Here is a 27,719-nt window from a genome sequence, read left to right as displayed (position 1 = left end):
GGGAATAAAAACAGCAAATGGGACTCACCGCCGTGTAATAAAGCCCTTCTTCCTTTCGGTGCATGAACACGGGTCGCACACACTAGCGCCAGCGTCGTCGCTCTCGCCGTCTCAAAATAATGAGAAGCAGGAGCTTCTTTTTTAGCAGCAAAAGCTGCTGCCTTCTTTCCATGATGTGGCGTATGGCGTCTAGCAATAAAAAGCACCTACTTCCCCCTCTATCATGGAATAAAGAAACCTCGATGCTCAGCTTCGCACGCCGACGCGCCGACCGCTCGTGATGTTCACGCCGATATTGCTTTTCTGAAGCTTAGCTTTGTGTAATTTTTCTACACTGCCCTGAATATTTTATTTAGCGTAAAACTATGCCAAAGGCATAAATATTGCATTGAAGAATACTTATGACAGCTCTTTTCATTGACATTACACAATTAGCTTAGGAGGTATCTGGTAAAATAAATCTGGTCACCTTGTGCGACGCTGCGCTGGCGCTGGTCCGCGTGCCGCTCGTGTGGCTGGACGCCCTCTCTGGCGCCGTTCATGCGACCACGCCGGGAGGCGCAACGCCAAAAAACGCCGGTAGAAACGCTGAATGTGGGGCGGCCTTTATGTGTTGGACAGTTTGTTAGTGAAGCGTAGTTGGTACTAGTTATCTCTCGTTTTTCTACCCGTTGGCTTGGTAATGACTGCACTCGATGAATTGCTTCCTGTGCTGCTCCACATGTGGTTCTTTGCTGATTTGATCTATTGTGCCAGATATCATTCCTGAGTGTTCGAAGGATTGCTGTATTTCTTATGTTTCGCGCGTGCTTCGGTTTGGTTGACCTACATAAGGCAGGCTTGTTGCGGAAATAAACTTAGTTGTGAGTGGTGCCGATCCTGTCGTTTGTGTTCTTCTTCTGTCCTGATCTTTGCGCCCTGCTCTTTACACATGGAGTTAAAATTTGGCTTGATGGTTTCGAGAGGGCGAGGCTTGAGTTTCTAGTTTTTGAAATTATGGATATACGCAAAGAGTGATAAAGTCTCAGCCTTTTGCGTATCGGCCACATCCTTGGAGGGGAGAGGAATGCCACGTTCGGTTTGTACAGCCCCGTCTAATGACAACGTTCACGTTCATTACACCCGCAAGTTGCCACTATCATCGACCGATTTGCATTCAAGCGGCTCATCGAAAAGATCCCATTGTAACTTGTAGTATCTTTGTTTGCCATTAACCACCCAATCCCTCATGTAATGGCTCAACAAGAGACCTTTGAGGAAATAAATAAATAAATAAATAAATAATGCCAGACGGTTGCTTCAGTGCCCTGAACATGAAGACGATACACCAACCGGGAATTATAATCCTCTATATCGTAGCATATAACCTAGTGACACTTGCTAATGCTGGAACTTGACTGCCTTCAAGACGATATAGCAAAGCTTATATTATTAATGTTATTAATATTACTATTATTACTGGTACCATTGCAATTACCGCCTTCGTCGAGTCTCGCCTTCGGCTGCGGCTGGCACTCTGTGGTTGCATAACTGATGAGCCAAATTGTCAAGCACTATAATATAGTATCCACCAGCCTTTGCGCACTCATTAGTATACCTCGTTGTCCAGCAAAATGCAACAGGAACGACATGATCGTGTAAAATCACAAAGTCAAACTCACCTCCGTAGCTAGCCATTCGGACTTATGGAGTACGGCTCGTTCGCTGCGGGTGTAGGAACGCTGAGGCCCCGAGTGAGGCTCGAATATATATCAACAGCTGAGGTGACGAGACGTGGCGCGAGTTTGCACAGATAGAGCGGAAACTCGGCTCATGCAGGAGCGGAAGAGTGTCAGCGTGCAGACAAACCTCCCACCCGACGTGTTTACAGTGGCGGCCGGTGTAATGTTCAGTGCCGCGATCAAGGTTGTACTGTGTTTCAAGCAGTGATGAAATGCTTGCGGCTTTTTACAGCGAAGCTGTTAGCCTCTAGTTGGTTGATATTTTTTTGTGTGTGTGTATGCGTGTCCGCGTGCGTGTTGCTCACACAGAAGTGTGGGACGATTCCGGAGACAGCGAAGAGAAGCGGAAAGCGCATAGAGGCATCACATGACGTCATCACATTACGTCTTCAGGCGATATCGTCACGTGACGATGCCGTCATTCTGGTGAATTCGAATTACAATCCGAAGCTATCACGTCTGCAGCTTGCGTGTAAGTCGTACTTTACGAATTTGCCGAGGCAGTTTACGTTGTCCCCCACCATGGCGTGCCTCAATATCAGATCGTGGCTTTGGCACATAAAACCCCATAATTTAATTTCAATTTACCATTACCTCAATATGCTGTGATTTAGTGCTGCTGTGTCAGCCGGCGCTGCCGTCGTTTACATAAGGAACTTGATCACTGTTATAACTGTGAGGTCCCGCTGTTCGACAACAGCACTGAAAGCTCATTCATACCGAAAGTGGAGCATCTAAGCGGACAAGCGGATTTTCAAAGCGGGGAGGCGGCGAGCGCCCGCGCCTGTTCAGACCAGCCGGGTTGTCTGGCTGCCCGCGCCGCCGGGGAGGCGGGGCATCTCGCAATTTCTTTAGCAATTTCAGGGGCGTGCCGCCATATTGTGGCACTTTGGGTTTGCACGCGCCGTGTCGTCGTTTTATACCTTCTTTTGTCCTTGTCTTGTGCTGCGCTGTAACAAACCTTACTATGAATCTCAACCAACTGGCCCAACTTGCGGTTTGGACGCTTTTCAAGAACAGAAGCGAACAGCCCAGAGAAAGACATTTGTTTACATTCGTTCACGAGCGCTTCCGCCGTGTCGGGTTCTGATTGGCTGCGGCCAAAGCGGCCAACTTGTCCGCGCGGAAAAAATCGGTCCGGGCGCGATCCGGCCAAGCGGCCGCGTATTTTCCGCAAAGCGAAAAATCCGCGCCCGCTTGGCCGGATCCGCTTGTCCGCTCCGCCTTCGGTGTGAATCCTGAAACGTTTCGGACAAATTTTGTAGATGCGTAGGGTACAGCTTAAGTAGAACATTCGCACCACAATTTAAGTGAAGCATTACGTATGAATGAAGCTACAAGATGTTACCCTCTTCCCTAGACATGCTTTTCCTCCTCAACTCGTTCGCCGAGCAATCGGGGCTAAGCTCCGCCTTCACTGGTTCTGCGTCACGATGCGACATCACATCGTCCACTTCCGGTTGTTTTGGAGTCCGCCCCCCCCCCCCCCCCGCGCGAGACGTCTCCGCTAGCGGCTTGGCCGTCAACCCCAAGCGAGAGCTATCGAAGCAGCGTGCGTTGCGAGCATTCTGTCGCAGCACCGAACGTGTCTGGTATTTCGGTAATCACACACTAGCAGAACGTTTCGACGGAACGGTGAAGGCATAAACTCAAGCTGATGAAGGAACTTTAGCGTAGATGTACATGAGCTGCCTGATCGGTCTCCACGGTCCAGCCACCCGTTGGCGCAGAGCTTAACCAGCCAAAGAAAGAGCTAGTATTGCTCTACCCAAGTGTAAAACATTTTCAACATTTACAAAAACAACGTGTTAACGATTACACTCTGCGAAAAAGATTACACCAGCAGCAAAGAAGAATACATTTTGTTACTGCTACTGTGTGTGCATGATCTCTATGCCACCAGGTGGCTGCACCGTGCAGACCATTCACATTTGCGCTTCTGTTCATCCTCTGAAATGACACGCAAGGGCACACGGCCAGGCCCTGTCCCCTTGCGCTTCCGTTTACCCTAATACCGGAGTCGCGAAACACTATTGCGTTAGTAATCTTCCGGTGTAAAGTGACGGCCGCAATTGCGCAAATCCTGGCGCCCATCGGATAGCGGCTGTCCAAGGCGCTGCAGCCAGTCCGCTCGTCTACTGGCTTGCAGAAGGACACGATGTCGCAGCTTGACATATTGCCAGTCGCTACGTTTGCAGTCCACAACGCAATAAAGTCGAATCATAGCTCTCGTGAAAAGACATACCGACACTGACTGCGGGGCTCTCGTCAAAGAAGGAGCGCGTTGTAACACAAGCAGACACTAGCTGTGTGCCGGAAGTGCTTAAGTGTACTGAAAAATTGTTCTTGTGCATTCTCTTTATGTTACTGTCTTTTTATAATAACAAATTAACTAACATTCCAACTATTACAAACATCATTTGTTTACCACAAAGTTGGAAAAATTATCGATCTCGCGCCCTGGTAAGCCAATCGGATAGCTCGTCCCACTGACGTCATATGGGCGATTTCCGTCATATGGGTAGGGGCGGCTTAAAATTCCGCCGAGCAGTGTGCTACGATCGGCAGCGATGTGCATTTTTAAAACCTTATAATAAATTACACGATTTACGTGGAGCCCTTAGATGTGTCAATTAATGATCAGAAGGACCTACTCTAACGACTCAGTACGTTTGTAGAAAATCGTCAGAATCGTTTCAGGGTCCCTTTAAGACCGTGGCTACCCGTTACAGTTGCCCCTATGGCGCTGTATACCTCGCAGAAAAGCAGAAGAAAAGTTTTGCAGCCGCTCGTGCCACATGCGGTTAGCACATGTGGTGAAGTTAGTGTAATGAGTCTCTGCCAAGACGACTCTGCTCAGCTTTGTCGGGTACACCTTAACAAAATATTCTGCTTGCCGTATTGGAATGACTGGCAACACAGCTTCTCAGTCAGTATGACTGACAGTCGCGAGGAGACCACTGAACACGTTTTGCGTGACTCTCTCCGACAGTGTACTACAGAGACGATCGCTCGCGACTGCGCAAGCTATCATTGATGCCAGACCATCGTCAGAATAAATCATTTTGGAATTGTGATCTCAAAAACTGTGACAGCACAGGGCCACGAATGCAATGTTGCAATTCTTAAGGGTAACGTACCTGCACAAGCGACTTTATCATTGACTAGTGATAACTGTTATCCCGTGCTGTGAATGGACGTGATTGTGTACATGTGCTCTGTGTTCTCCCCATCTAGTTCCTTCTTAACTTTATAGCTCTCCTGCTCCCAACTACATGGTGGCAAGCTGTATAATTGTTCCAGTTAAGCTTCCTGCATTTCTCCTTTCTTTCCTATCTCTTTCGTGAAATATAGAGATCTAGGTGGGGAGCACAGCGTGTGAAAGAAAGCAACTATTTTAATAGCGCGAAGATAAACAACAACAACAACAACAACAAGCCCTAACGGCAAAGTGATAACACGCTAACTAAGATAAGGAAGAACAAAGGCATGCGAAATCGAAGTTATTGCACTATCCAAGGCACAAGTGCACAGTTCGAACTATCAGATGAATAAAACACTTAGCGTGGCATAAACGCAAGGACATCACAGGCAGCAAAACAGAATAACAGCTTAATGTAAATACTAAACGCTTTCTGCGTATATGTGCATTACAAGGTAAAGATACGACGCAATGCAGAGGGACAAAAATTAAGCGCACTCCGGTTGGCATCTACCTAATGCAAAGCATTCACGGTTTGGTACAGAATGGATCTTCTGAATCATATAACTGTTCTACAGCGAATGATTCATGCTTTTGCGAAATCACTAAGCACTATCACCTGGGTAGGAGGACTTATCCTCCCACTCATAGCAAACTGGCTACACCTCTGGCGTCCACTTTACGCATGCTTTAGACTGAGTCCTATCTCAACCTGGCCCTTTTCCATACGATCACTCCAGAGGCTTTTAGCTCTACTTTGCCCGACTGTGGGGCTGTTAGCAGTCTCGAACCGATGCTCTGGCGATGCCCCTCGTTACAGGGACCCAATCGCATCACGGAAGAAGAATGGAGTTCTGCCATCCAGAGCTCAGAACTTTCACGGCAAAGATGCGGTGGTTAAGCTCGGCCTACCAGTGCCCACGTGGGAGCGGCCCGCAGCTCTGCCCTAGGGCAAAGCTTCTCAGGACCAAGAAAATGAAGCTCGTTGTCTGTCTGTCTGTTGCGACGTGTTGCGAAATGATGCGGAGTGCAGCGGATTGTGTTGTTTGCCATTGTTGCGGTACCCACGGTGACCAAAGATGGCGTCAACGAGGTTCATTGAAGAGCGGCACATGCCCAATGGCACACACAAGTGACCAGCGGCACGATGAGCACGAGAGTATCGATGGGCTCACACTCAACAAGCTTGGCGCCCCAGCCAACCATCAAGTGAATCCTCGAATATAGTGCAAGGGTGTCCAGCCATTCATGCAAAGCAGCTCCTGAAGAGGCGCATTGGTGTCGTGGTTAATTGTGCAGCTGTAGGCAATTTGGGGCATATAGCTTTTAATTTAATTCGGGCAGACTTTATATACTACAATGACTATCCAAACCGCAGTTTCTTTATTTTTGTACTGGCTGTTCCTTACTGGCTACTTCGCGAAAGAGGCCATATAGTTGATGCACGACAAAAAAAAACTAGGTTAACTCGGAGAAGAATAATTCTTAGTCATGGGGCAAACGCAGCACTGCTTTCTTAGCATTGTAGATTAGATTTGTAGATGAAGATATACATCACCTCCTTCTAAATTGCCCACATCACGACACACCAAGAAGCCGACTTAAATCAGCGCTAATCAAATTAGACCGCAGACCTTTCAGTTTAAGGAAACTTTTGGGCCCTTGGCCAACAACGGCCTCGCAGAAGAGTGCTTTAAAAGCACTAAAGACTTTTCTTGAAGACAGCGGCATTGCTGGACGTTATTAGCGCTTTCATTGTGCCCTTCATTTCATTGTCACTGTATATATCCATCTGTTTCTGAATTATGTTGGCTGTTCTGTTGTGACTGTGTGTGATAATGCATTTACACGCTGTATGTACCACCCGCTGGCTAGACAATATGTTATTAGGCGACAATATCTTTTGTACTTTTAAGACTTTCATCTACATAAGTGTGGAGACATTTACATTGTATATTGTATGTACCATGTATTCCTTACGTCATAGTCTTCCTGTGGAAACGTTGCGTGATAAGGCCTGATGCTTGTGTGAAAAGACTATTTGATATGTAACCTTGAACCCTGTACGATGTATGACGGAACCACTCAAGAGATGAGGAGTAGCAAAAACAAAAAAAAAAAACTGTATCGCGTTCTGTGCAACGTATTGAACGAAGCCGCCATGTACAAACGCTGATAAAGCAATGTGTGTGTGTGTGTGACAGAGAGTGTGTGAGATAGAGATAGAGAGAGAGAAAACGGAGCTGCCTTCGTTGTTCTAAAATTACATTAGCCCAAAATCCTTCACTGTACGACATTCTTGCTTTGGGACTATAGGTTCCATCAATTATGCCGCAAACTTATCGGCAACGCACATGGAAACTCATAATCTCTTCGAATATATTTACAGTTATCGCATCTCTTGTTCAGTACAATATACGGCGATGTTTATCATCGATCGTTGTGCAGAAACATGATTGGTTTCGTCCTTCCTTATATAAAACCGGAACCAAAAGTGAGTCCTACCAGGCGCTGTTAATTGTTTCGCGTTGTTGGACGAGTTTGTGCAAGCGACTTAGCGGATATGACAATGCATGGTGCGTACGCGCGCAAAAGCAACACACCTTGTCACCAACACAGCACTACGGATTATATTTCGTCATTTCACATCGGTCTCATTATTTGCGTGCCGCTAGCTTTTAATTCCATCCGTTCTAACGTGATGAATAACTTTTGCGGTTATGGTTCTAAACGGGCAAGTGGCGTTTTATTTCTATTTACTGTAACTTTAAATAAACTGTAAGAATACATGAAAAGAAAGTGAGAGCAGCCAGCGGCGCACTGTTACGCGTGTGCGGCATGTAAGGCCCGTTGTCATGCGTAGCTAATCTAGTGACAGCAGGAAGTAGACTCTACTCGTGGTACAAGTACTCGACTCGTGGATATCAATGCTGACGTGCGGGCAGGCACGTACCCAGGGGGGCAGGCACGTACCCAGGCACGTTTCGGCCCCCCCCCCCCCCAAAATCAAGTGGCATACCCCCCCCCCCCTCCTCACCCACGCCACCACTCCTCACACATTCCTAAAGCGCCACCAGATCAATGTTGAGACTTGACAGCTGTTCATCGGTCGGCATTATGCTGCCTTTTTCACTCCTTTTAGACGGCGGTAGTTATCGGCACCTCTTGTAATGTGAAAGACAGGTTTCTCATAGATTCCGCACCCGTGCGATTAACTCGATATGCGTTCAGTTGTCCCCATCCATTCAACCGTCACGCGCATAGCTGTTGCTTTTGTTAGTTCAACCTTCTTTGTTTAGGCTGATCCTGGGACCAGGAGAGGGATGCGGCTGTTACTCAGCTGGTCTGTACTTTCATGGAACGAGTTGCGGCCGGAGAAAACGCTAATTGCGTTTAACTTTTCCCTTTGCTTCATTATTTTCTTGAGTTACGGCTCGCCGCGACGCTGACAGATGCCCGGAACCATATACACGTGATATGGGTTAGATAAGGTGGGAAATAAAGTAATGTGAAAGAGCGTCCATCATGAAACCCTGCAATAACCCTTAAACCCATAGGCAAGTTGACTGTCGCCCGTTACCTCGTCTGTTTTTCCCTAACTGTATAGCACTTTCCGTGCAAAATTGGCAACTGGAAACAAAAATCGCAAGGAGTTGAGAAATTAAGCGATATACTAAGGGAGAGAGCCAAGGCAACAACCAAACTGCAAGCAAAAGCGAATAATAAAAAAGTTAAGCGTTGTTTATGAGACTATTTATGGATGAACACCTTTTTATTGAAACAGGAAGTAGAGAAAACGCCGCCGGAAGTGAAGAACAATTACTTGTTTTGAATGACGCTTCTACATTTATCGGTCGAAGCGCCTCACGCAGCCACTTCTCTGCTGTGCTTATGTGTGTGTTTTTCTAACCTTTCGTGGTGAGCGCAGTACGTCTAGAATTGCAGAGTCCTGCGCTCTACGCGGTTGTATGGGACTGGCGGCCGCACAGCGTTACGCAATTCGCGGAACTGTCAAAGCTGATCAACAAGGCGAAAATAACTGATATTCGAAACTATAACATGAGAAACACTGAAGAAGCCGTAAAAAATGAACGCAGCCTGAAATCAGTAAAAAAGAAACCTGGCATAGGACAAACCATGATGTAGGCACTAAAAGATAAAAAGGGGAATATCATCAGCAATCTCGAAGATATAGTAAAAGCAGCGGAAAACTTCTAAGCTGACCTGCATATACAGTACCAAGAGGAGTCACGATACCTCACTTAGAAACAGTAATGAACAGGTTACTGAAACTGCTATTTGACAGAAACCACATTTGAAACCCAGAGAAACCTAGAAAGCCACATTTGACAGCTTCTCCAGAGTATAAACACCTGGCATTTCCCTGGCATAGCGAACCTTATTACACAAAGATGCTTGAGGTCTGCCTCACCAAATTACGCTGCCGCATACCCTCCCTAAATTTCTATTTATACAGGTCGGGTTTGGTTCCCTCTCCCCTTTGTTTTTTTTGTGAGGAGGAGGAGACGATACAGCACTTTCTTCTATCTTGCCGCCGCTTTGCTGCGTTAAGAAAAAGATTGTTGGAGACACCTTTTCGAAGAATTGGCCTGGACTTGGCAGAACCTGCAATTCTTTTGTTCGGGGCGTCCACTTTGGGATTCAGCCACAGGGATGCATTCCTTACAAACATTCCTTACAGAATCTAAACGAATGCCCTGCTAAATTCGATTTTTTTATTACTTTTAAATTAATTATTCGTCATTCAACAGCACCTTCCTGATTTTATTTTAGCCGGTAATTCAACCCTATTCAATGCTATTCGCATAGATATTATGAAATTTATGCTCTATCTTATTTTGGAAAAATCCAGCCATTTCTTGGCCAATCCCCCATCGTGGGTAGGAGCCACACGTGCCACAGGCTTCAACAACAACAACAACAACAAAGGAACAAGAGATCAGGATCGCCAGTCGGCCACTAGAGACTGTGAAGGAGCACGTTTACCTAGGTCAATTATTCGCAGGCAACTCTGATCATGAGAAGGAAATTCACAGAAGAATAAAAATAGGTTGGATCGCATACGGCAGACATTGCCAGCTCCTGACTGGAAGCTTACCATTATCATTGAAAAGTAAGGTGTGCAATCAGTGCATTTTGCCAGGTCTGACATATGGGGCAGAGACTTGAGAGCAAGTTAAGGACCGCGCAAAGAGCGATCGAACGAAGATTGCTAGGCATAACGTTAAGAGAGAGAAAGCGCGGTTTAGATCAGAGAGCGAACGGGTATAGACGATATTCTAATTGACATCAAGAGGAAAAAATGTAGCTGGGCAGGTCATGTAATGCGCCGGTTAGATAACCGTTGGACCATTAGGGTTACAGAATGGTTACCAAGAGAAGGAAAAGGCAATCGAGGATGACAAAAGACTAGACGGAGCGATGAAATTTAGGAAATTCGCGGGCGCTAGTTGGAATCGGTTGGCGCAGGACAGGGGTAAATGGAGATCGCATTGCAGGGAGCGGCCTTCGTCCTGCAGTGGACATAAAACAGGCTGCTGCTGCTGCTGCTGCTGCTGATGATGATGATGATGGTGGAGGTGGTGCCCCCCCCCCCCCCTTGAAAAGTAATCCTGGGTACGTACCTGCGTGCGGGGAAACTCGATAACGCGAGCTGTCGCCTCACTGCACTTCGCTGTGCATGCCGTAGCCGGATCTTTTTGTGCTACAGCGCAGGTTCGATTTCCTATCACATCACATATTTCCTATTCGATTTCCTATCACATATTTCCTCCTCCATCGCCATGGCGATGGAGCAGGAATGCGAATGCCCTGCAGGTGTACACTTAAACTTAGGTGCACGTTAAGGAACCGCGCAAAACGCGAAGCCCCCCATTACGATGTCCCTCATAAGCCCATTGTTGCTCTGGGACGTTATACCGCATCAGTCAAATCTCGGTTAGCATGTGCTTCGGTTGGAGTTACTGAATAAACAGGTTGAAGCTATAAAATATGGGTCGGCTTCAGAACTTTCCCGCGTTTTCAACTGATGTTCCGCGAAGAGCCCGGCTGCCTAGAGAAAGTGATCACATGCAGCGGTATCTCCCGCGAACAGATAATGTACGTACGAGCGGCTCCGGAATCAATGCGTGGGCAGGCTAGGCATGCCAGAAGGATGTCCTGAAACCGTGATAGACTCTAGAATCACTGGAGATATGTCCAGAAGAGCCTGTACACGTTGCCACTCTTCCATGCGAGCGGCATTCTCCGAGTGTTGTTCCTTAAACGACACATAAAGTATAGATGCTTGTAAGTGGCACATTGGGATCGTGTGCGAGAAACGATTGATACCGCACAAGTTGTTGGTAGCGTAGCGCGCTCTGTGTTGCCGTGGAATTGCCAAAAACAATGTGAAAGCGACATTCGCTGTATAGGAGTGTAATGAGCGCACTTCGATTATCGCTAAATGCAAGCGGACCCCAGAAATAGGTTGCTGAAGTTCGCTGCCTTGTTAATATTCCTGTACGGATAAAAAATGTGCCTAAATTGTGCACCCCCCCCCCCCCCCCCCCATTGCCACTTTATTCGTCCATCAGGTCGTCTTCACTTTTCGCCATACCGCTAACGTTTAATTTAACGTTTTAATTTCAGCTTCTAACATGCTGTGCGTGTGTGTATGTGTTTTGTAACTACTACAGGTATAAGTGTATACTTACACTTGTGATAGCCAGCTCATAAGTATTCTTATCAGCTAGTTATTACTGCCGCCTTTAGCGCTTTTGTATGTCGACCGCGCAAAGAACACAGAAGAGATAATCACCAAGACGACAAACTAGATTTTAACCCTGAGTAGCGGAAAGCACACGAAGACTACGTGCTTTGAGAGTGCGACATATTTTACAATGACAAAGCAAAAGAAGATACGACAATGGCCGGGATGAATGAAGCATATTCAAAATCATGGGCCCCATATATTATTCTATGCGTGGTTGCGAGCAAGGTAGCCCGCCTCGCACGCGTCCTTTTATCAATTTGAGTGAATGTATGAAGATAATGACGCTGGGGTGCCGTCATCGAGTGCATGACATCATCGACGGTGAGGCCAAGAAGCCACCGTTCAATAAATGTCTCTGGCGCCTTCAGCAGAGCGGCTGCTTTGGGACAAACGCGGAAAAGAGAACGGTAAGCTAATGCTTCCAAACCTCAGAACTGAGCCCATCGGACTGTTCCACGTGAGAAGGAGGAGTGCGAAATGTTAAGAACTTACCACCGAAAGCCTCCATTGCGTCCCGAGCGAAGTGAACTGTTAAGAGGCAGGAGTGCTTTGGCTGCCGCGAAATGACGCCCATAAATACAGGCGTTTAAGATAAGCATTAGGAGGAAGTACAGATAACTCTCAATGCGGACGGTCTGGGGATGAAGTGCAATACTGTGGCAAGACTCCACGTGACGCTGACATCAGAACAGCGGGCGTACCTTGCTGTCGTGCCGTGCCTCCTTGCTGCTTTGCCTTCCCCTAAAAGGCGACCATGGTGGTCGTCATTTTTTAGCGTTGAATGTATATACATGCTTCTTTCTTTTTCATTTCAACAAGCTTACTATTTGTTTTTTTGTTTTATGATATACAAGTAGAAGCACGCGATAAAGGTACTTCATGACGAGGGTATTTGTCAGGCTCAACCATGCGGCCGATGCATGTAGCCTATTGTGCATACATCCTGGGAGCACTGGGAAATTTGAGTTTCTAAATCGTGCATCAGCAGGCCGTGATACTCTATTGTAAGGGTTAACCGAGATATTTTGAAAGAGGTGGAGGAGAATATTGGAGGCTGCAGGCGGATCTAGCCTTGCAAGGCATGCCGGCAAGTGCTCCTCAACCCGAGCGCCTTCTTTCAGGAAAGTTCGTCAGTGTTCAGAAAGGCAGCACGAAACGGGGGAACACGACGGCGCGCACAACGAGGCGCAGTAACAGGACAGAAGCCCACAGCCTGCTATCCATCCTGCGCGCAGGGCCGCCCACTTCCCGACACAATGCCCTGAAATGAATCCGTCAAACGTTGCCCATCATTGGCTAAGCCTACAGCACTTGAAAACTTCTCAAGAGAAGTCGGCACACCTCCTTTCTGAATGCCCGGAGCCCACGAGGAAATACCATGTTGTTCGCTCCAGTACGTGCAGAGTGTAGACGCTGGAGTGCTTCAAACAAAAAAGTTGCCCTCGGTGACAAGCCCGTAACAACCCCAACAAACAGGGCTCAACATAACCTAAAGTCAATGTACAAGTCACCCATAACGGAGACGCGGCGAGGCGGATCTTGTGTAGCCACGCCGGCCCGGTATGCGCACTGACCCCGTGGGGAGGCGAAGCGGCAGGGTTGCCTCTGGCCTGCGCATTCCCTTTGTCTCACGGGGCTGGTGAGGTGGCTACCGCGAAGAGCGAGAATGACTGCCCACGGCTTGTTTTAGAATGCGTTAGGGATCTCTATAGGAGCCATTTTTTTGTTTGCTGGAGTTCTAAGTCTACCAGTCGCCTCATTTCCATGCAAGTGTAATGCGGTGGTAATCTATGTCACCGGCGCTGTGGATATATATTACTGGGGAAATAATTTTTGTTCACAGTTTTGGGAGGTCACGTGCAAACTAAGGACATACAATTTCAGAGAAATGTTTTCGCCCTCTTATGGCGGCATACCTAACATTCAGAGACAATAAATAGTAGATAGCACTATATTTCACCGTTGTTATTTACGTTTTGAAGGATAAATTGAAAATGTAACTTTGTTTTGTTGCACTTTCAGGTGGCTGCGAACTTACCTTTTCACATTCTACATATTTTTTTCTCATCGGAAGTTATTCTCTCCATGAGAAAAAGTGCATTAAAAATACCAACTACAATTTGTAACACATAAAACGCACTGACATAAAGGTCAGCATCTCGTATATGATTGCCCGTTCGTCACTTTACTCGCTTTTGACACAACGGATAAATAACTCAAGCGCGATAAGATAGGTTAATGAATGCAGCAGCAAGTTTAAACGTTGGGTGAAGGCCATTAGAATACGTGTCTTAACCTAAGTAAGGTGCAACATTATGAATCTTTGCAATTAACAGCAATGAAACGAGTTCAACCTTTTTAATTACTTATTTATACTGGTGGGAGAAATCCCCCAGTGATTGAAGAACGCAAAACATTTAAGTAAGCCTGTGTTTCAGAATCTGGCCAGAATGCATGACTGAGAGAGTGGAAAAAATGATGTTCAAGAACTATTTGTCGTGGCTAAGTTACTCTGACTAGCTAGTATGACATATTAAAATAAGTGATTGCAGATATATCTTTGGAAACAATGAAATAAAACGTATACCAAAAAAGGCCAAGAAAATTTTATTGACAAATTATGAAGTTTTTTGCATATAATTGAAATGCTTTCCGTCTGAAGTAATAAATAATCCATGAGATTTAGACAATTTAGACCGTGAGCAACGCCAGAAACTGCTCTAAATGGATGCCAGTGCAGTTATTAGACTCCTCGGCACTTGTACCATGCTTGTACTGTGACCGGAAACGGCGTGTGCGCGCGTGTGTAATTAGGCAGCACGCACAGCGTCACGTGACAGTGGCGCCTTTCAACCTTGATATGTTTCACCGCAATATTTTGTCTATGCTTCACCGTTTAACACAGCTGTATTGCGCCGACGCTGACCTAGAGAAACCGACCTTTATACAATGCATATCAGACTTTTGCCTCACATGCACTCCTCGACGCATGTCTCGAGCTGAAGAGAACTGAGTGAGGCCTACACTGCCTACACAGAATAGGCCTGGATTTAAATCTGACTTCGGCTGGCTACTTAACGCACAATGACAATTACGATGCGCTGTTATGCATGACGTATGTGCGTGCGCGTGCGTGTGTGTTTGCGCGCGCGTGTGTGTTTCGCAGTGGGTGTAAATGAATGCTCGCGCCTTTGGGCTAACTCTAATTGCTGTCGCTCTTGGACGACTCCGCTAACTTTTGCTGCTCGTTAACTAAGGTGGACGGCGTCGGCCGTGCACGCAGGAGCCTCGAAGGAAGGAACTGCACTCGTTGGGATACGTTTCGAGACTAGTTTATTTACAAAAGATGGATCGAAGAAAGGAGAAAGGAAAGAGAGAAGAAACACAAAGTCCACGTTCTCTTTTGGCCGCACCGAGGTCTTCGTCCTTGTCGGGGACGTCCGCGCCTCGCACTGAGTAGGCGGTTCGCCGAAAAGCCGGTGGAACGGATCAGATTGTTATTAGATGCGCCGGCCGGGACGTGCTGCAGTGGGGCGCTTCTCGTCCGTTCGCCGGCTCCCTCTCTCTCTTGTGTCGTCGGTCCTCCAACCACGGGTGCAACAATGTATGGTGGTCGTTTGCGACTTTCAACAGTGGGGTTACGGCAGTTTCTCCGGAGATTTATGGCCGTGCTTGTACCATCGGTAGGATTGATCGAAATTCGAGTCTTCAGTAGGGAGAGTTGGCAGGTATGCACGTAACTCAGTAAACTTAGCTAACTTAAGTATACCTAACATAGATAACATTTTAACGCAAGAAGACAAGGAAGGACAAAAGGGCGACGTAGACACCACGATACGCTACGTTTCCCTATTGTCCTTGTTCGCTTGCGCTAATGTATTATCGAAGTTCGTATACAAACACGGCCAACACGCGGTAGTGTTATGTATACTGTGCGCTGTTTTACGTTTCCTTATTAAGTAACGTTTAAATCACTTTTAAACAACGCTCACAATCACTGAAAGGAAAATGAGCCTTACTTCATTCCAGAATGCTTGCGGCTCAAGCAAGATAACGGAAGAGAAATGGTAACGAATACTGTTGTTTGCCGTCATTTGAAGATAAATTATTTGTTTCATTCCACATAATTAGATAATTAGTCTTAATTATTTATTCAAATTCTCGAATATTATAATTAGATTAACAGTGTCGATGAGGAAATTGTAGAGCGACATGAACGACTCCCGATACAGCGTTTTCCTGCTCGATACGTGCTTACATAAAAGTTTATTTTTTTTCTGAGCGCGAAAGAAGCCCGCGAATCCGTGCAAAGTGCCTCGAGTGACCAGTCGCGCGGCAGTATTGCGCGTATTCGCGGTCTTCTTTCACGCTCGGAGAGAGAGAGAGAGAAAGCAAGGACAGGAAAAGTAGGGAGGTCAACCAGAAGAGTATCCGGTTTGCTACCCTACACTGGGGGTGGGGGAAAGGGGAATAGAAAGAAGAAGAAAGGGAGAGAGTAAGCACAGAGTACGTGTGGGAGGGACACTAAGCTCAGGGACACTATAAACGGTCTCTTAAACCGGTGTACCTCAAGTATTGCAGTAATGCACGATTCGCTTTTCGTGCCAGTGACGGGTGTGGCCACGGTCCGAGTATCTTTGACTCGGTGAAAGGTCGTAAGTCTAGTCGGTGTAAAGTTTCCTGCAGAGAGAGGCGTTGTACATCATAGTGGGGGCAAGTACACAATAGGTGCTCGATGGTCTCCTCGCACCCACAGTAATCGCACATCGGGCTCTCGGCCATTCCCAAACGAAAGGAATATGAGTTTGTGAATGCTACTCCCAGCCACAAGCGGCACAGCAGGGTTGCTTCACCGCGGGAAAGGCTAGATGGCACTTGTAGCTGTAGCATGGGGTCCAGTTTATATAATCGGCAGTTGAAGGCACCTGAACTCCAGAGTTCTTGCTCACGCTCGGAAAAAAACACTTTGATGTAGCACGTACTGACCAACAGAAAGCTGTATAGCGATTTTTTCATGTCGCTCTACAATTTTCTCATTGACACTTTTACTCTAGTTTTAATATTTTAGAAGTCGAATAATTAATTAAGACTAATTATGTAATTAGGCGGAATGGAAAAAACACTGAGTATCTCCAAGCGACGGTAACCGTTACCTTTGTTCTGTCCAGCTACGTGGCATTCGCATATTTTCAAAACTCTGGCTAAGGTTATAGCGGGCACACCCTGTATGCTGTGAAAACACTCGCATTGTGGAGGACACGACTGCTCAATACAGTACCAATACATCAGCAACCTTATTTCACAAATATATGCACAAGATGCGCACTCAAGACAATTACACGTGTATCAAACTAGACAAATAAATATATAAAATATTATCACATACATTTGATTGTCTTGCTTATCCAATAGCGCCAACAAGCATTTTATCTGCGCGGGTTAGAATATGTGATGTGACTGAAAAATACATTCAATTCTTGCAATCAAAATGTCTCCCAAACATGCTAACTTGCGGCGACAGCCTGAATTGTTGTCCCCTTTTCAGAAGCGCCTCCCTCCTTACGCCGAAAAAAAAAAAGAAAGAGCGAAGAGACAAAGCGAAGGCTCACTCTCCAGGCTTCTTCAAAACTACAATTTCAAAAATTGTCTAGAATAATCGAGGTCTTCATACATAACTGAAACCATGCCTCGTCGATTTTACACGGTTTCTGTTTACTTTCGTATGAAGCCAAACTCGACACTAATTTCTGACATCACGGTGCGCTAATTATTCAAATGCTATAGCCTGCAGCTTCCAGCTTGTGACCACTAAAGTTCGCTTCACTTTAGCTGCACACGGCTCAGGCGTTTCACGAACACATCGCACGCTGCGATGCAAGCAAGGCTTGCGTTCTACATAAGATACACCATTTGCAAAAATCTGTTATTCGTTCGAAACTCAAATGCGTAAGGCAAAGTAGAAAAAAAAAATTCTTACACCGTTGTATATGCCATGCATTCAACGAGATTATTTTGTCACTTTGAGGACTAAAATAAAAAGCGAAACTCATTTATATGTTTTGCAAGACGTTCTTTTTTGTCTCACATCTGGTGGCATATTAACGGGCACCGCATTATCCATAACACATCTCTTCCTTCATGTTATCGCTCCTTATGGATAATAGACAGTATGCCAAAACAGATGGCGTGCGTTTTGAATCACCGTGGACCCGTGCAGGGTACGGCCGTTTGCAATGTGCTTTGCCTCCATCCTTGTGTCATATGTCAAATGTGCACCTCCTAAAGGGAATCATATTTCTTGACAACTAGAAGTTACTGTCTTTAAGGACTCTTAATTCTTTAACGCTGAAAGATTTTAATGTCTTCAGAAGTGTAGGATGTGCAGAGTATAGTGTTGTTTGTGATTAACGCCGCAGACACCTATAGGTAGGTATTGAAAGAACCGGTAGGAGAAATACGATATATTGGCCAAGTCTATTTTATTCTAAATGACAAGTTTGCCGGTTTGGTTGTCTCGCTCTAACTCTCAACATTTAGCGTTCCAGGGCTATGTGCCCACTTCATTCATACTCCATTCCGGAACCTCGGGTTTTCATTCCTTTCCCATCCATCTGATTCTGGAAGCAATTAAACTCCGGAGTGGCCACTCCGAAACTCTGTATAGGAGGGGTGTAACGGCTTTTCAGAAGTTGATCGTCTTGCAAACCAGCACTTCGTATTCGGTGTAGCGGTGCTCGTCACCACCATACGGGATGTACAGGCATTTGTGCGATGGGTGCACCTTGCCGATGGTCAGTGTGCCGTTGTGGTAGGCGCGGCCGATGTACAGCGGTTCTCCATTGCCGCAAGTACCCCCCTGGATGGCTCCGGTTGGCACGGAGCCGTCGGAATCTGGTACCCACGTCATCGGGGTGCCGGTGGAGACGAGTACCTGCAAGAAGACAAAAAAATGACATGGAGATCACTGACGAATGAGCTTGGGAATTGGGGATCTGTTCGCATGTCATTCTTCATATCTTTGACCTGCCCCTTCGTAGATGTCTCGCTGTCCTTCTTGCGAACCATATACTTGAGTGCGAGTGAATCTGTAAATACGGTACTTCAGTCAAACTTGTTCTGGGGTTAGCTGGTGCACAGATGCAATCACTGGAATTCACAGATCGCAGTACTAATCACGAAGACAGGCGCACACAAAACAGCGCCCATCAATGCATCAACTTCAGCGCCCGTCGATGTTTTACTCGGCAGCAATACTGGTCCCTATTATCTTTGAGTGTTTTTAACATCAAAAGCACTTTAACCGTTTAGCGGCCTCTGCGCCTGCGCTTTGGTTTCAACGGAGTTCGCATCTGCGCTGCACTGAGCGCCAGCTTTAATTTATACTAGCACATACTATTCATGCACTACATTTACAGAATGTTTCGAAGCCACTTGATCTGACGCCGAGTCCTGTTGTATAGGCGCCTGCAACATGCCTGCTGCTTCGAACCTGCAGGAGGACAAAGAACGTCGTTTCTTGGCGACAGAGTTCTTAACACACATTCCTGAGAGCAGTACGCTCATAAATATGTTTGCGCCGTCTCCCGCCGCGACCGTATATAGGGGCGCTACAACGTAAAACTATTCCAAACTTTTCTATTCCAATTCTGCTATCAGCCCTCCACGATTGGTCAAAAACTTTTTTCGACCACCCCCACTTCACCTGTCTGTCACGCGACGTCACGAAAACCGCGATACCTCCCCATCTGATATGATGTGTACACATTGATTATGCATAAGTTGACAGAAAAAAGAAAAACAGTTATTTCTGATTGGACCCCTTTTCGCCATTAGCCCTCGGCTATAAGTAAAAAGGTTTCGGGCTGCACCCACTTCCCCTGCCTGTCACGCAACGTCACAAAACCGCAAGAACTCACCACGTCAAAGTGACGTGTACGCGATAAAGATGTATTAATATGCCGAACAAAACTGAATTTTCTTCGGAATAGCCGCAGGCTGCCCCGTTCCGAAAGGAATAAAAAATGGCTGCCGCCGATCGCTCAGACGCTGGCTACTCGCACCTGCCGGAGAGCATGGGTGTATTTGCGTATAACACAACTTCTTGCGTTGCCGTGTAATGTTTTCGAGGCCTCCCGGCACGTTTACCCCCTCATTCTGCCAACTCTTCTTTGCTGAGAGTCTGTTTTAGCGTCATTCTTGAGCTTCCGTTGCATGTCGCTGCGATTTTTGACCAGCCAGCGCAAGCTAAGTAAGGGAAAGCCGGCCAATCGTAGACGCCGGCACCACCCTCTTCATCCGGTTATCGACTTTCAGTGCAGTGGCTCGGCCCCATCGAATCCCTCTCCACTTGAGCGTTCTCCTCGCCTCTTGTCAGCCAATTAGATACGACAACCCGCTCAGTGTAGGCAATGTTATTCGTTTTTCAAGCAAACAAAAGTGACCTGCGTTTGATTGATCTGTCCAGACAACCCTGCGGGTGACCGCCCGGTGCTTGCGTTAGTGGTTACGCAAATATGACGTCAGGAGATTGGAATAGAAACATATTGGAATAGTTTTACGTTATAGCACCCTAGTTGTCTGTTTGACACGACTTACCCTGAGCACGCGCTGCCAGTTGGGCTGGCCATCACTTGAGTGCTTCTTGCTCTGCAATTGGCTTTGCCGGACCGCCTTTAGCAAATCACCCACCCAATCAGAAAAGAGGCAGCTCAAAAGTAGGCTGCCAACCGGACAACTCTCGCTGAAACGCAATTTGTCTCAACCCAGCGATTTCCTTTGTCAATGGCAGAGTGCAAAATGAATGGCCCAGGAAAAGAATCGTTTAGGGACAAAGCTCATGTTATCCGCAACAAAAAACTAAATCTTGTGGTCTGCGTGCCAAACCCACAGTCTGAATATGAGGCACACCGTAGTGCCGAGGGCTCCGGAATCATTTTGTTCGGCTTGGGGTTAGTGAGGAAATGGTCTTAAGAGAAGTTTTGTGAATATGGGCTCAGGATAGCTGGAATTGGTGAAAAAGTTTGCGCACCTGATATTCCCTGTGACTGTGCTCGACGCCGGCGTATGAGACGTAGCAGCAGCTGTGTGAAGGTAGGACCTTGCCCGGGATGACGTCATCGTCGTGCACCGCGCGTCCTACGAAGACGGTTTCTGCGCCGTCTTTACCGCCAGGCACCGCGTTAGATGGTATGTGACAGCCGTAGCACGTTACCCACTGGCAGACGGGCTTGTGCTGGTATGCTGCGAGACAGTACGTGGAACGTATGTTAACTTGGGCTAGAGTAGCCGGATGTTTAGAAGACATTTGCTGCTGGGTCACCGAAAGCACTGGGAGTGAGTAATGAGGTTCGAGTCAGGATCGGAGGAAGCAGTGCATGTGTGTGTCTGAGAGTGAGAGAGAGGAAGCTCTTTAATGAAATTCAGAGAATTCCGCCGGCATGTATATAGCTGCCTACATTATACTTTGCGTGAGAAAAGGGATAGAGAGAGAGAGAGAGAAGACAGGAAAGGCAGGGAGCTTAACCAGACGCATGTCCGGTTTGCTACCCTGCACTGGGGGGAGAGGTTATGGGGATGAAGAGAGAGAGAGAGGAGAGAGCACAGTTTCGCGCACAGTGGAAGGTTCGCACCATGTCTACACACGGCTCCCAAGACCTGTCGACTTGAGGTACCTCAAGAACGCTTTCGTGGCTTTCTGTGACATCGACGCGTACGGTCAGGGTCCAAGGATCTTATTTACGGACAATGGTCTAGAGTCCAGCTGGTCCAGTGCTGTCCGGAGAACTTCGCGGTCGACGGTATATTGGGGTCAGATACATAGGATGTGTTCAATCGTTTCTGTGGTTCCGCAAGAGTCGCACACGGGCATATCCCCCATTCCAATGCGGAACGAGTAGGCCTTCGTAAATGCCACCCCGAGCCAGAGGCGGTACAGTACTGTCGCCTTAGAGCGGGAAATTCTTCATGGCACTTGTAGCTTTGAGGATGGATCCAGCCTATGAAGATGACACTTCGGGAGGTTGGGAGAAAAGGGAGAGGGGACAGAAAGTTCCTTGGAGGCGGAGGGGGCGAAAATGAGAAGAAATGCAGCAAAATATATGATCGTACATATAGAGGTGAGACAAAGGGGATGATATTAATGTAAAGAGCGAGAACTTGTTGAGCTAATGTCTGGAAGGAGCGAGAAAAGAACATTCAAAGCATGAAGTTGCTTAGAAGAAAACAATGGCGGAATAATTCAGTGCGACGCCGAGAACGTGGCTTAGCCACGTAAGAGAAACAAGCCCGGACCTGACACCGAGGGGGCCTGCGCTAGTGGTCGTTGTGATGCTGGCACTAATAAAATATCGAAGTGGTATATTTATTATTAATTTATAAATAAACGATAAATTCATATTTATTAAATATTTAATAAATACGAATCCTGCCAATGTTGCTCTTTTTGCGGTCTCCTCGGGTTTTTTCTATTGTCGTAGAGCTGCCTGAAAATTTTTGTGTAACTGTTACGCACGCAGAATGCATAAATTTGTATGACGCTTAATTTCCTAATTGCATGAAAAGAAAGAAAGGACGTCCTGGGCCGGTATATGATGTCACATGGTCGTGACGTCAAAGAACACAGTAGCAATACTGTGAACGACAAAACAAACTTTTATTGGGCGAACCTGTGCCCACAAAACAGGCTACACTTATAGCACAACGATAGCGGCGAACACGCTCGGCGATCGTCGAAAATCTGATCAGCGGGTCAAGCGCACCGGCTTTTATACATCAGTCGTCGAATGGTCTAGAGTAATCGCTGGCACGCGCATGCCTTCCACAAAGTTCTACATTACGTAAGGTTCGGTCACAGACAGCCGATCGTAGCATCGATAACATTCCAGAAATTTCTTTTACATGCAGGCGCGTCCTGCACTGCACGATAACATTTGTTAGGCGGCCAAACGTGGTCGCCCGATAAAGATAAGTATACGTGTCAATATGTCACACTTCTTTTTGATCGATTTTGTCGCTTCCTTATCAGCCACCGCTGAACCCCGGCCGGTCCAGGTGGTAACGTATACGCGGAGCGCCGCTCAGGCCACTGGTAAAGCGCGAGGAAAGAATCGGTGTAGAATAGTTGCATTGCCCTGATGACGCAAAGCGCGCACGCCGCGACGCGGCACAGGTTACGCATACTGTGCAATCAGAGAGGATGTTGACTGCGAAGTTGTAATTACAGCTTGACAGGAAGTGGGAGCCGATGGGCCTATCCGCTGGCCGCCGGACGATGGGCTCTAAAGTGAGAGTTGCTCTACAGAGAATGTTTGCTCTTTTTCTTTCCTTCCTTTTTTTACAGCATTGTTGGATGCGATTTGTCACGCCGTTATATTCCGCGGCAGATCTTGTATCATCGCGTTCCTTGCCCTTGTTTTTTGAGGCAAAATACTGTATTGTAGAACATCTTATTGATTGTGCACTAAAGATAAACAACGTGATATACTATCGAGGGCAAAAACGTATGAGCAGCATTATAGCTGCGGCAACCCTTAATTGTTCGCCAGCCTGTAGCTATAAGCAGTCTGGAAGCCAGAGCGTCACACCGCTTGTGCAATCACTGCGGTGCACTTCTCAGCTGCTTTTAGGATGTGAGGAACTTTTTCGCCTGTACTGCTGCCTGTGTCTGTCTGCAGGCGGCGTGCGTGTGAGTGCAGAAAGGTGGGTGTGATTTTGTGTTTCTCGCCAAATTTCAGTTGCTTACGGCGCACGAATAAAGTTAAAATTATTCCCTCATATTAACCTTTTAATTTTTATTGTTGCATATTATTGACGCGGAACTGTACGTAAAATGAAGGTTAATTTCTGCATAAAAGACTTCTCTTTTTTTGTTGATACTGGACTATTCTACTATGTAAAAGAGAAACGCAACATTATAAGAAGTTTTGGTTGTGTGCGCGGCAAGAAAAGAAGAATTAATTAAAACAAAGCTTCCCATGAGCGTGAATGTGCATTGTGCGTCCACAAGAAACGTGTTTGCTCGCTTGCATTGAATAGCTGCTCCCTCACCTTATTTACTGCGTTTGCATGGCATTTTCGTGTTTGGGAACAGCCGCATGAATGGCGCATCAATTACACAGCGCTTCTGTAGACGTTTGATGCATATATGACCAACCTAGGTCGGCAAACACGCCCACAATGTGTTCTGCCGATACACGAGACTGTTCGACTCAATGCAGACGCGGGCACCCATGTCAGCAGTTCGCAACGTTTCGATTGGTCACTATAAAACTTGTATATTGAACAACGCGATACGTGCGCGCCGGTCCTACCCACCCAACATTTCTTGGGTCTTTTCCGATTTCCATCAAGCTCGTGATGATAGCTTGAAAGGCCGCCCATCATTGTGCCCAGTTTCGGTGGTGCGACTTAATATGAGGCCACATTTTGTCGACTTTGTGAATGTTCATGCTGTCTTGTATTGTGACAAGCTGGTACACTTGCCTGCCATCGCTTTTATCGATGATCGAAAAGCGATGTTTTGCATCGTGGGCGTATATTTCTTGACCGTCATTTTCCGTGGCGCTACCAGGAATTTGGCTCGGCAGGGGTAAGGCGGTGCGTGGATGCAGGGCAGAGGTACTGTCCAGCTTTCTTATGGTTCCTATATATAGAGACGGGCATGGAGTTAAAGTAGAACTCTTGCCTGAGCTGGTTGGTTCATGCTTGAATGTATAAAGAGCAGGGCGCAATGATCAGGACAGGAGAAGAGCACAAACGACAGGACCGGGCGCCACTCACAACTAAGTTTATTTCCGCAACAAGCCTGCCTTATGTGGGTCAACCAAACCGAAGCACGCACGAAACATTAGAAGTAAAATGCAGGACACGTGTCGTGTACCTAATCCTTCTAAGCTGTGGTCGCACCTATATCGGACAAACAGGTCGATGTTTTAACGAGCGTGCAATTGAACATTGTCGTAATCTGCGCAACAAAAATTGGAGGACGCTTAAGCTTCGCCTTCAAGAGTGGAACGCGACAGCGTTCCCATCGACCCGCCAAGGGGTGTAAGACAATGCGCTACGGCGCAGGGATCACTTACGAGGCGCCCCGTATCGGACTTTGCGGCCACCTATCACACGGAGAGCGTCGAGCAATGCAGCGTTCGGCGCGGCAACGAAACGTGCGCCTGAGCAAACGGAACGAACCAAAGAACTCGGTGTCTCTGAGGGGGAAACGATCTACGCCTGCCAAACGTCGTGATCGGCACGGGCAGAGAGATAGATAGATGGTAATCTAAAGAAGGGAACGGCGCTTGATTCTGCAACCCGCGTGGGAGCACGGCGAAGCGTCGTCAGGGGAGAGGGAGTCGGGGCCGGTCCGCGCACAGCCCCAATGCGCGCATGGTGCGCCACCTGTCGGGGCAGCGCCGTACATTGAGAGGAGGGGGTCTTCTGTGTTTGCCGCAAGATGGCTCTGCGTGTGCGGTAAGCGCAGAAGAAATTTAGCGGAAACGTACTTCGCTACTCGTGTAAATGCGACTTGTGTAAGTTACATGCTCATAATTACGGATATACACTGCAGTTTAACTTTCTACGGCACGTTTTTAAGGCAACACCGCGTTCACTAGAAGCGCGTTTGTACCGCTTGCAAGCATCGAACTCGTGGCTGAGTGGTGGCGTCTCAGTCTCACACTCTGCAGACCCTGGTTCGATTCCCACCCAGCCCATCTTGGAAGTTACTTTTTATTTATGAAGTGCCTGCCGTGATTTATCGCTCACGGTCAACGCCGTGGACGCCGACACAGACGACACCGGCTTTTCTGCGACACGAGCTCCTTAACGCTATCGCGTTAATAAAGGGAGCTTCCTTGTGTTGGCTATTTCACAAGCTGCTAGCAAGCGCCCACTATACCTTGTACACCACGATCTGCGGCCGAGACGCGTGAAGTGGCGGTGGGAGGATATGGCTGGACTTCGTTGGAAGTGCGCGTTCGATCGTGCGACGCGAGGCTGTGCGAGTGTGAGCGCGAGAGTCCGTGTGCGCGTTCGACGGGCGCTATGTGCGAGTTCCTGTGCGACGATCTTGAGCCCCTGCGTTGCTCCCTGCGAGCATTCTTCCTTATTTTTGTTCACTTAATAAATCAAGTTGCATTCAATCAAACCGCTGTGAGCTGTGGATTGCTACTATCTTCATCACTTGCATAGACCATTGCAGAGACTGCACTAATTGCCGCCCTCAGTTCGAAAAAACTAAATTTTTGAAGTTTGGAAAAGACAGGTTCGAGCGGGATGTTGTGGAAGCCTATTTCATAGAAAAAGAAGGAAACAAATGCGTTAGCAGGCCGTCCATTGTGTTTAGTGACAAGGAGACTACTTTTTTAGAAGGCTTCATTTATGCCTCATGTTAGAGTGATTTCATTTAGGGTTTTCTGTCTATCTTCTTTATATTCAGTTTTTATTTTTGACGATTTTTTAGTACTCTTACAGGTCTTTTTTCGCCTTTTTTCGTTTTGACGCAGACGCTGTTTTTTAGACGCTTTATCGTTCGACTGTTCTGTCGATTTCATTGTGTGTCACATGGTTCATTTTTAGCGCGGTCACACGTTTTATTAATTTTATCGGTGAGTGACTTCAGAGATTTCAGATTTGACGCAGATGCTGTTCCTTAGACGCCCTTTCTTCATGTTTTTCCGTGTTATTCGTTGGTCATTATTCTCATAGTTGTGCGGGTTTTATCACTGATTGGTCCTTAGGCGTTTGAGTGGTGTTATGTGTTGTATAGTTTGTTAGTGAAGCGTAGTTGGTACTTGTTATCTCTCGTTTTTCTCCCCCTTGGCTTAGTAATGACTGCGCTCGATGAATTGCTTCCTGTGCTGCTCCACGTGTGATTCTTGCTTGTTGATTTGATCTATTGTGCCAGATATGATTCCTGCGTGTTCGAAGGATTGCTGTATTTTACTTCTAATGTTTCGTGTGTGCTTCGGTTCGGTTGACCTACATAAAGCAGCCGTTGCGGAAATAAACTTAGTTGTGAGTGGCGCCCGGTCCTGTCGTTTGTGTTCTCCTTCTGTCCTGATCTTTGCGCCCTGCTCTTTACACATGGAGTTAAAATTTGGCTTGATGGTTTCGAGAGGGCGAGGCTTGAGTTTCTAGTTTTTGAAATTATGGATGTACGCAATGGGCGATAATATCCCGGCCTTTTACGTATCGGCCACATCCTTGGAGGGGAGAGGTATGCCACGTTCGGTTTGTACATCCCCGTCTAATGACAACGTTCACGTTCATTACACCCGCAAGTTGCCACTATCATCGACCCATTTGCATTCAAGCGGCTCATCGAAAACATCCCATTGTAACTTGTAGTATCTTTGTTTGTCATGGACCACCCAATCCCTCATGTAATGTCTCAACAATAGACCTTTGAGGAAATAAATAAATAAGTAAATAAATAAATAAACAAATAAATAAATCATGCCGAACGGTCGCTTCAGTGCCCTGAACATGAAGACGATACACAACCGGGAATTATAATCCTCTATATCGTAGCATATAGCCCAGTGACACTTGCTAATGCTGGAACTTGACTGTCTTCAAGACGATATAGCAAGGCTTATATTATTAATGTTATTAATATTACTATTATTACTGGTGCCATTGCAATTACCGCCTTCGTCGAGTCTCGCCTTCGGCTGCGGCTGGTACTCTGTGGTTGCATAACTGATGAGCCAAATTGTCAAGCACTATAATATAGTATCCGCCAACCTTTGCGCACTCATTAGTATACCTCGTTGTCGAGCAAAATGGAACAGGAACGACATGATCGTGTAAAATCACAAAGTCAAACTCACCTCCGTAGCTAGCCATTCGGACCTATGGAGTACGGCTCGTTCGCTGCGGGTGTAGGAACGCTGAGGCCCCGAGTGAGGCTCGCATATATATCAACAGCTGAGGTGTCGAGACGTGGCGCGAGTTTGCACAGATAGAGCGGAAACTCGGCTCATGCAGGAGCGGAAGAGCGTCAGCGTGCAGACAAACCTCCCAC

General features: G+C 46.9%; 1 protein-coding gene across 1 annotated transcript in view; it reads right to left on the bottom strand.

The window, feature by feature from the left end:
- LOC135901208 (uncharacterized) overlaps positions 1 to 27,719 on the bottom strand; it is a 44,656-nt gene extending 16,937 nt beyond the window's left edge. Inside the window, exons 1-3 of the mRNA XM_070521820.1 lie at positions 27,526 to 27,719; positions 20,727 to 20,938; positions 18,382 to 18,629 (exon numbers count right to left, since the gene is read on the bottom strand). Of these exons, the coding sequence (XP_070377921.1) occupies positions 18,382 to 18,629; positions 20,727 to 20,938; positions 27,526 to 27,541 (476 nt within the window). The 5' untranslated portion in view covers positions 27,542 to 27,719. The remainder of the gene's footprint in view (positions 1 to 18,381; positions 18,630 to 20,726; positions 20,939 to 27,525) is intronic.

Source organism: Dermacentor albipictus, chromosome 1 (genome assembly GCF_038994185.2).
Source record: "Dermacentor albipictus isolate Rhodes 1998 colony chromosome 1, USDA_Dalb.pri_finalv2, whole genome shotgun sequence".
Lineage (NCBI taxonomy): Eukaryota > Metazoa > Arthropoda > Arachnida > Ixodida > Ixodidae > Dermacentor > Dermacentor albipictus.
This window is presented reverse-complemented; position numbering and strand designations above follow the sequence as displayed.